The sequence below is a fragment of the Phyllobates terribilis genome, unplaced genomic scaffold (assembly GCF_046119375.1).
Source record: "Phyllobates terribilis strain yellow unplaced genomic scaffold, ASM4611937v1 Scaffold_7__3_contigs__length_470593459, whole genome shotgun sequence".
Classification (NCBI taxonomy): Eukaryota; Metazoa; Chordata; class Amphibia; order Anura; family Dendrobatidae; genus Phyllobates; species Phyllobates terribilis.
Window position 1 is genome coordinate 429,117,656 of NW_027362767.1, and position 9,852 is coordinate 429,127,507.

Below are 9,852 nucleotides of genomic sequence, written 5' to 3' on the forward strand. Positions count from 1 at the left end.
CAGACTGGACTGGAGGAGGAGTCCATGCTCTCTTATTACATTTCTGCTTCTCATTTGTAATCAGACCCTCACCCACAAACCTCTCCACAGTGTGGCACCCCCCTACATCTTTTCCCTCATTTCTGTTTATCAGCCTACCCGTTCTCTACGCTCCGCAAGAGACTTTCGACTAACATCTGTACTAATCCGTACCTCCCACTCCCGGCTCCAAGACTTCTCCCGAGCTGCACCTATTCTTTGGAATGCTCTACCCCAGGGTTCCCCAACTCCGGTCCTCAAGGCCCACCAACAGGTCATGTTTTCAGGATTTCCTTAGTATTGCACAGGTGATGGAATTATTGCCTGTGCAGGTGATGGAATTATCACCTGTGTAATACTAAGGAAATCCTGAAAACATGACCTGTTGGTGGGCCTTGAGGACTGGAGTTGGGGAACCCTGCTCTACCCCAAGAAATTAGGACAAACCACAACTTACAGAGTTTTAGGCGCTCCCTGAAAACACCCTTGTTTAGGGCGGCCTATCACGTTCCCTAACTGAAGTCCTTTATATTTTTATAGCCCATTAATTATTTCTCCAAACATAAGTCTCCACCAAACTCCACCGCACCCAAAAGCACTACAAATACTGGCTGGCGATGAGCTCATGCAGCCATTATCTATCCCTCATCCCCTCAAGATGGCTGGACCATCATTGTAAATAATAAGCCCCTGTACTTTGTCACCCCCTCCTCATTGTAGATTGTAAGCACTTACGAGCAGGGTCATCATTATTTTTGCTTTATTATCGTTAGCTATGTTACTTATGACTGTTGAATATGAACCTCTGAATTGTAAAGCGCTGCGGAATATGTTGGTGCTATATAAATAAAGATTATTATTAGACCCCTGCCCCACCATAGATCTATCGGGAGTGATGATAGAGAGTGCAGAGCTTTGTGGGAACAAGTCGTCAGGGCTTCCTGTACTCTGCATAACGATCATGGGTGTCGGGCCATGAGCGGGTTTGTGTTTTTCAGTAAAATTTTGATACAAGCCTGTGATTGGGCTGGATATTACTCACACACTCAGTCCTATCATGAATCATTACAAGACCCCTATGTAAGTCCATACAGCATCTCCCAGAATCTGCCGCCCCACAGTCACTTTTCCATATTTAGAATTTGTGCATTAAAATGTTGAAGATTTATATATTAAAAAAAACAAACCTCAGATTTAAGAATTCTTGGAGGAAAAAAAAGGCATATAAAAATTAATGACCAGAAATTGTCCTTTTTCTACATTGGGCTACTTATGTCGTCTGATCACTGGGCTCCGAATTTGCTTCCAACCAGTTTATCCACCAGCGGCTTCTCCTGGGTGGAGCGAGCAGATGACTGTAGTTGGTGCAGGTGGAGAGCGCACGTATCAGTCACATATCCCGGGGAGACCGTGGACATCTCGTAGCCGGCAATCAGACCCCAGCCAAGCAGGTCAGCAACTCTTGTAAGCAGCGCTCAGGTCTATGTGCCAGTCAGAGCGTTCATATCATGCAGGCACTCAGCCATATTCTATGCAGGTATGTATATTTAGAAGACTGTTTGATTCCCTGGTGCTGTACATGAGAAGGGTTACATATAAAATATAGTGCGCAAACCGTGACAGACAGGTACAGAGGGGAGAGGACATTCTACCGGACAATGGGGAAGGAGACAGCAGGTTAGGCGGTTGCGGCAGATTCAATGGGGGTGAGGTGGGTCACTGCAGACAGTAGCTTTCTTGTAGAGATGGCTTTTCATCTTCCACCTGAAAGCTCTGAATGTGGCAGATAATCGGACGTGTTGTGGCACAGAATTCCAGAGGATGGGGGATGCTTGGAAAACTCTTGGATGCAAGTGGATGAGGAACGTATTAGCATGGAGGAGAGAAGGAGGTTTTGAGAGGACCGGAGATTAATTAAATGTTGGGAGATATTGTGAGATTAATTCGGAGATATCAGGAGACAGATTATGGACGGCTTTGTAGGTCCGTGTTAGTAGTTTGAACTGGTGAATTGGGAGCCAATGAAGGGATTTGCAGAGGAATAGTGAGGAGAGAGGTAGATTAGCCAGGCAGCAGTTATGGGCAGACTTGAGAGGTGCAATAGTGTTAGCAGGGAGTAGGGATGAGCAGACACGTGCAAGTTCAGGTTAGTCAGGTTCAACCAAAAGTTCAGTTCTGGTACCAGAACCCAAACCCCATAGAAGTCCATGGGCACCCACACTTTGGTGTTGTAAAATGGTTGTAGCAAGGTCCAGGGGGCTACTAAATGAAGCAGAGTACCCCCACAGAATCTCTCTCCAGATTTTGCCCAGAACATAGACTTCCGGGAGAAGTCCATGTTTGTAGTTCAGCACCAGACACTAGGTGTCCAGAACTAACCCTGAACTTTGATGTTCAGGGTCGCTCATCTCTAGCAGGGAGGATATTGCAGTAGTCCAGGCAGGAGATGAGGGCATGCACTATTTTAGTAGATTTAGTGTTCAGGAAAGACTCTGGAAACACTTGAGTTGGAGGTAGCGAGAGCTTGGATGTGCAGTTTGAAAGACATGAAGGGTTTATGGTTCTCTGAGGAAGCGGACCATAGATCGGTACAGGGGAAAGTAGGATGTGATTTATTGTGATAGAGGAAAAATGACAAGCTGCATCTTGTCCACATTGAGTTTTAGGAAGCGAGAGGAGGATATGGCTGATGAGACACGCTAGGATTCTAGAGAGCAGAGAGGTAGATCTGAGCATCATCCGCATATAGGTTACTGGAAGCCATGGGACTTTGAGTTGTCCCAGGTGAAAAAGGTATAAATTGAGAAGAGTAGGGGTCCCAGGACAGAGTCTTAAGGAACACAGAGAGGGTGGGATGAATAGGTAGTGTGGAAGACGCTAAATCAGCAGTTAGAAAGCTATGAGGAGATCCAGGAGAGGGCGAGGTATTTGACGCCAAAGAGGATTTTTAAGAAGGAGTAGGTGACTGTGTGGAAGGCAGAGGACAGGTCTAGGAGTATAGAGAATTGTCTGTTGGCTTTGGCAGTAAATAGTTGGTAATTTTGGTTAGAGCAGCTTTGGTGGAATGGTGGGGACGGAAGCCAGATTGTAGGTTGTCAAAGAGCAAGTTAGATGAAAGGACGTAGGAAAGTTTGGCATGGACATGCTGTTCAAGGAGTTTGAATGCAAACAGGAGCAGCGATATAGGGTGATAGGTGGACGTAGAACTCTGGTCAAGGGATGGCTTCTTCAGGACACTTATTGAAAGCAGAAGGGAAGGTACCAGAGGTTAATTGTAGGTTGAAGAGAACTGGGATAATCATGGTACTGAGGTTGGGGAGGAGGTGGGATGGGGTCAAGTGTATCTGTACAGTGCCCAGGAGTACCCTTGGCCATGGTACAGACCGCTGCATAGTAAAGCACTGGGTGCCTGCATCAGATGAACACTGCTTACAGTGGTCACTTGGCTGCTCGGTCCCGGGTCGGAGACTGATATAAAAACGCTGCTGTTTGCATGGGCCTATGTTTCATATATGTGCCATCCGATTACAGATACCACCAGTAATCAAGCGGCACAGATATTTCTGCTAATCAATTGTATTTGAGACGTGCATTATTTGCCAAGATCTCTTGCATTTTTTACTGTGGTAAAACCCCTATAATCTGATACAATTATCCCAGCACACACTACAATGAGGTCTCATTAACAGGTTGGGACCCTTGTTCTGTGCATCCACCCTCTATCAAACATTTATGGCGTACACCCTGGAAATAGGAGCAGAATATGTAATCCCGGCCTGTAGCCCTGTGCAGACCCCAGTAATGTTCCATGGATACATCTCCAGCCCAGAGCCCCCATGTTTAGAGAATAGGACACCGCAGATTTGTTTTATACAGAACTTTATTGACAATAACACAGGCGGAGCGGTTACTTCTTCTTGGACACACCAACTGTACGTCCTCTGCGTCCGGTGGTCTTTGTGTGCTGTCCTCTCACACGCAGACTGTAGGGGGGAGAAGAAATCATGCGTTACTGATGAAAGTCACTACTAACATTTACCAAGCATTACAGGTAATCAGATTCATATGTGTCTGGCAGAAGTCACTGCACAAATGCTGGCAGGTACAACCGCAAACCAAGAGACAGACAGTGACCGTGACCTTCCGAGAAACAATGAATCTTGATTTACTGGATTATACTATATCTTGTGCAGCACTGTGTAAACCTGCCCAATGTTTCATCTTGGCATATTACATGCTTTAGGGAATAAGAAAGGTGCGTTTTCCAGCCAAACCTTCAGTGATCCCTTGAGATTAGATGGGGCTTCAGAGTAGCCCACCCATACACTTTAGATAGCAGGTGAACAAACAATGGATAAGCCGGGGAGCGCCTCCCCCATACACAGGAGTCAGTTGGCCCCTTTAGCAGCAGCTCATCTCAGAAGAAATGAGACTGCAGGATCCTTATCTCCTGACATCTGTTAGGGGCCCACTTGCAGACCAGCGTTCCTTAAGCCCCCGTCTCACATAGCGAGATCGCTGCTGTGTCACGGTTTTGGTGACTCACCAGCGACCTCACCAGCGATGTCGCTATGTGTGACACTTTGCAGCGATCAGGCCCCTGCTGTGAGGTCACTGATCGCTGCAAAATGTCCTGGACCATTATTTGGTCTTTGCCCTCCCGCTGGTCAGCACACATCGCTGTGTGTGACCAGCGATCAGGCTGGTAACCATGATAAACAGCACGTTACTAGGGGCACACACGCACTTAGTAACCCGCTGTTTATCACGGTTACCACTCTGCTACAGGGAGCGGTAACCTCCCGCTCCCCGTAGCAGAGTGGTAACCATGATAAATAGCGGGTTACCAAGTGCACGTGTGCCCCTAGTAACCCGCTATTTATCATGGTTACCAGCCTGCTCCTGCTTCAGCAGGCTGGTAACCAGGACATCGTGGAAAGATTCTTTCCACGATGTCGCTGCTCCCCTGATCGCTGGTGAGCCTGCCTGTTTGACAGCTCACCAGCGACCACATAGCGACGCAGCAACGATCCCTGACAGGTCGTATCGTTGTCGGGATCGTTGCAGCGTCGCTAAGTGTAATGGGGCCTTTACACTCCAGTCCTCACAGCCCCTAACAAGTCAAGAGTTCAGGATTTTTTTTTTTCCGTAATGCAGATGACCGTTATCAAGGCATCAGAGATTGCCAAAGGCTCTCATCTGTGCGATACTAAGGAGATCCTGAAAACATGACGTGTTGGGGGACAGGAGTTTGGGAAATCTTGCAGTAGATGGTCGGCCAACATTAGTCTAAAGTGTATGAAGTCCTTAACTGTACAGAGGCCCATAGCCAACCCCCTCATTGCACAAGACGTCTACAAGAGTATCATTCATCGTCATGGATGTGAAGTTTACAAAACCTTTCCATTAAACTGGTTGTCAGATATTCTGAGAAGTCTGCAGTCGCTCTGTGACTGCAGACTTCTGATTCCTTACAGCACGTGCACCACACACTGTCAAGACTCCCCAGCGTCAGTCACATGACTGCAAGTATGTGGTTTGCATACACACGGTTACACTCAGACTAGACGTGTGCAGCCTCACTGAATTTGCAGTCATCGGATGATCCTGATAGTGTGTGGCGCTCATGCTGTAAGGAATCAGAAGTCTGCAGTCAGATCGACTGTCGACTTATCAGAGGACCAGACAGCCCCTTTCAGGCAGCGTACATGACTACATCAATGTTTTTTATTTTACTGGGCTATTACAGAAACCGCAAAACCGTGCAGGATCCATCGCACCAGTCGCATCCAATGGCCCTCACTAATAGGTTTTCTATTCTTGTGATGACCAAACCCAGTCCAATAATGAAGCTTTTGGCAAATCAGCCCCTATAGAAGCCATAATCCCCCATATATTATGCTTTATAAACCCAGTGGATCCCTACAATAAATCCAGTCACAGACCAGATCTACTGGTCAAAATCTATGATTTAATGTCAGGAGCCGCAGAACTGAGGAATCAGCGGTCAGTTCCTCGGACACCACTGTCTTATGGTGACAGACAAACGTGCAAGGAGAGAGGATAACTAAAGCCAGAATTCTCCGGCCTGCAGGGTACGTGGTTTTGGGGGACACATGATAGATTTCGGGCAATGTTGAGCAATGCACTTTGCATTAAAAGTTGCAAAGACATCAACCTCTGTATGGCTGGCAGCTTTAGGAGCGTGCTGAAAACTGTAGATGTAAAAAAGCTATAAGCTGGAGACAACTGGCCTTAACAACCGTGCAAAATTATGAGAGGCCATTGGATCCAAGATAAGCACAAAACCTTCAGTCCACATCATCAGATCACGGACAGCAGTTGTGTTAGGGCTACAGATTATACGCCATCACCTGCAGTGCCAACCATAGAACCTGACAACTTTTGTACAATGTGGTATCAGACATTTTGCCTATACAAGTTGCTCCTCGGTGCCCCACCGCAGAGGAACACGCTCACTCAACTCCGTGCACAATGGGTGGGTGCAGATATAGATTTGGAGGACAACGTCAACACATTAGAGAAGCCAAAAAGAAACAAATGTTGTCAGGATCCCAGCCGGTCACATTACAGCTCCTTTAGATCATCTGGATCTTGTGTATTCAGGGGAGGTCACTGCAACACTGAATACGAAATTGCACCTTAAGGCTATGTGCCCACGATGCAGAAATGCTCAGGATTTTTTCCTGAGCGTTTCTGCATCTCCCTGGCAGAAAAAAAACGCATGCAGATTGTACATGCGTTTTCCTGCCAGGGACATGCGGAAATGGAGCGTTATTCATTGACATTCCCGCATGCGGATTGACAAGCGCTTTCCAAGCGATTAGCATCACTTGGAAAGTGCTTGACAACTAGGTCACACTATATAAATCCATGCAGACAGCATGGATTTATATAGTGTGACCCGAGAGAGTGGTTAAAAAAAAAAAAAAAAACATAAATATACTTTACCCTCCGATGGCCCGCACTGGCTTGCATTGATCGGTCCCGGCTGCCGTGAATTGAAAGACCTGCCGACGTCAGCGTTGCGTGACCTGTCACATGACTGACGTCAGCGCAGGTCCTTCATTCCATCGTGAAGTTCCGGGAAGCAAGCAGGAGCACAGCACGGGCCGCCAGAAGGTAAATATACATTTATTATTTTATTCTTTTTTTTTTTTTTTTTACAGATTTTTTAATGGTACCCGGGTCCGGGGGGAGACTCTCCTCTACACCCGGGTACCATCCGCACATTAGAAAGCACCAATGACGCAAGTACAGATGCAGTCTTGCGTCATTGGCGCATTCTAATGCAAGTCAATGGTGGCGAAAAAGCTGCGCTTCTGCAAAATTAATGGACATGCTGCGGATTTTTGAGCGCAGCATAAACGCTGCGGAAAAATCTGCAGCATGGGCATTGCGGAATTGCATAGGGGACCATGGCATAAGGCTTACCATGCGTTTACGCTGCAGAAATTTCCACACCAAAAACGCATGAAATTTGCATCGTGGGCCCACAGCCTTATCAAGTGTTGAAGGCTTTTTCCCCCCAGCAACTCTGCAAGCAACTCCAGTCACTTCATTCAGAATTCATAAAAGGGATTGTACACCACTCAGGTAATCAATATCAGATCAGAGGGGTCAGACTCCTGGCGCCCCCCCACCGATCAGGCATCTGCAGCACCGCACATTGAAGTGAAGTGGTTGTTCTCCAGGTCATCTGTACAGGAACAGCAGCTACATAGCTCGGAGCTGAGCACTGCTGATCACTTGGGAGGCGCTGGGTGTCAGACCCCACTGATCTGATATTGCTGAATATCCTAATCGGCCACCAATACAGACGATCTATCTAATAATAATAATAAAAAAAAAATAAAAAAAAAGCACAACATTGCAGACTACACGCACACAACTACAAGCACCCAGCACTCACCCCCAGAAGTGACGCAGGCCTCTGTGTGCCTTGATCTTCTTAAGCCTCTCCAGATCCTCACGGAGTTTGTTATCAAGTCCGTTAGCAAGAACCTAGAAGAACAAGACAGTCAGTACCGAACCGGAGTATCAGCAATGATATCCATAGTGGGTGCACCGAGATCAAGTCCATCTGTGCCACAGACAGTGAATGGATGGGTATGTTCAACCACTGCTAGAGAAAAGTGGTCAACAATGGCAGTCAAGACGCCGATTCCAGGGACCATGGGGTCCCAATGATTTGACAAGTATCAGCTAACCTATGAAAGGGATCAGCATCTTTGGTGCTTGTGCTGCGAGGTTGGCTACAAGTGGCCACAGACATAAGAGATCAGTCAGCCATGACAGGACAGGAATGCCAATATTAGGGATGGAAGGATAAGCACCTCCTAGATCACTGCATGCACTTACAGCCTTATATAGGACTATGAAGCTGGAAGTTCGGGTCTGGTTGATTCATGGTCAGCCTGTGTATTCCCAGAAACCCACCCTCGCTCCCCTGACTACATACCTGGCTGTATTTCCCATCCTTAATGTCTTTTTGTCTGTTCAAAAACCAATCTGGGATTTTGTACTGACGAGGATTCTGCATAATTGTCACCACGCGCTCAACCTGGGAAAAGAGGAACAGGTTAAATCACAGAACGAAAACCTCACAGACTGCAGGAGCATCACCCGGACCACTACCCACCTCATCTTCAGTCAGTTCTCCTGCACGCTTTGTGAGGTCAATGTCTGCTTTACGTAGAACCACGTGAGCGTAACGACGTCCGACACCCTGCGAGACAAAACGTTCCCGAAATCACTGCATGTAGATATGGTGGAACTACAACTCCCAGCTTACAAGAAGTTCCACAGGCAGAGGCGCAGGACTCACCTTAATGGCGGTGATGGCGAAGGCGATCTTCCTGCGTCCATCAATGTTGGTGTTCAGAACACGCAGAATGTGCTGGAACTTCTCTGGGATGACGAGCGACTGAAAGAAGGCAAAGAAATAGATTTTATTTACAACATCACAATGACAATTAACGATTTAAGAAAATGCTTCTTCCAAGATCTTCAGTTGCGGTCAGTGAATTGCATCAGTCTTGGTCACATTCTACGGCTAATGGGAGATGAGGGACAATTCGCAGGACCCTGGTCCAGGTTCTGTAGTCCGCGGCCACCAGACGGGAACCCGGAGACCTGCTTTCTGTGATTTGTAGGCCAGAAGCTGCGGCATTGAGGTAAGACGCTGAGCCAGGTCTACAGGAGAGGATGCAGCAGATACGAGGGTCCCAAGGGGTCTGGCAGACACAAACATGGCGGCCAGACCAAGACCCTGCAATCCCTGCGCCAATCCAGGAAGGTCCCAGGTCAGGATCAGACATAAGATTCTTCTCATTCTCTGACCGCAGAGACTTTAGAAGGCAGTCAGTGTATGCAGGGGGCTTATATGAGGTGTTACACCCATTACTGCCATGGTTACAGCTGTGGCCCCTCAATACCACATCAGGGGCCCCCACACCCGGCGGCTCAGCCTGTACAGGGCAGGGGCCGCCATGTCTCACACACACCGGACATCACTCATCCTCCCCACACAGCAGATGCCCACAGGCGGCACATAGAAGCCGTGTAGCCACCTCTAGCGCCCATCCTCCGGGGGCTTCCTCCACAATATCGGCATAAAAGCCTTCCCGAGACCCCCACAAACAGCGATCACCGCCAGCCACAGCCCCCCGAGCTCTCCCGGGGACAGATGGCGCTGGATTGGCGGGACCTCCCTTCTCTGCGCCTCTGTAACACTCACCATGGCGGCGACCGCAGGGAAAGAGAGGAAAAGGAAGTGACGCGCCTCTTCTTTTATACAAGGCCAACCCCTCT

The 9,852-nt window shown here is 47.9% G+C and overlaps 1 protein-coding gene across 1 annotated transcript; it reads right to left on the reverse strand.

The window, feature by feature from the left end:
* Window positions 1-3,880: 3,880 nt before the first annotated feature.
* RPS18 (ribosomal protein S18) lies at window positions 3,881-9,839 on the reverse strand. Its single transcript, XM_073641986.1, has 6 exons — window positions 9,779-9,839; window positions 8,867-8,965; window positions 8,681-8,767; window positions 8,501-8,602; window positions 7,952-8,043; window positions 3,881-4,001 (listed from the first exon to the last, which is right to left on the reverse strand). The coding sequence occupies exons 1-6, from the start codon at window positions 9,779-9,781 to the stop codon at window positions 3,926-3,928; spliced, it is 459 nt and encodes a 152-aa protein (XP_073498087.1). The 5' UTR covers window positions 9,782-9,839; the 3' UTR covers window positions 3,881-3,925.
* Between the last annotated feature and the right edge of the window lie 13 nt (window positions 9,840-9,852).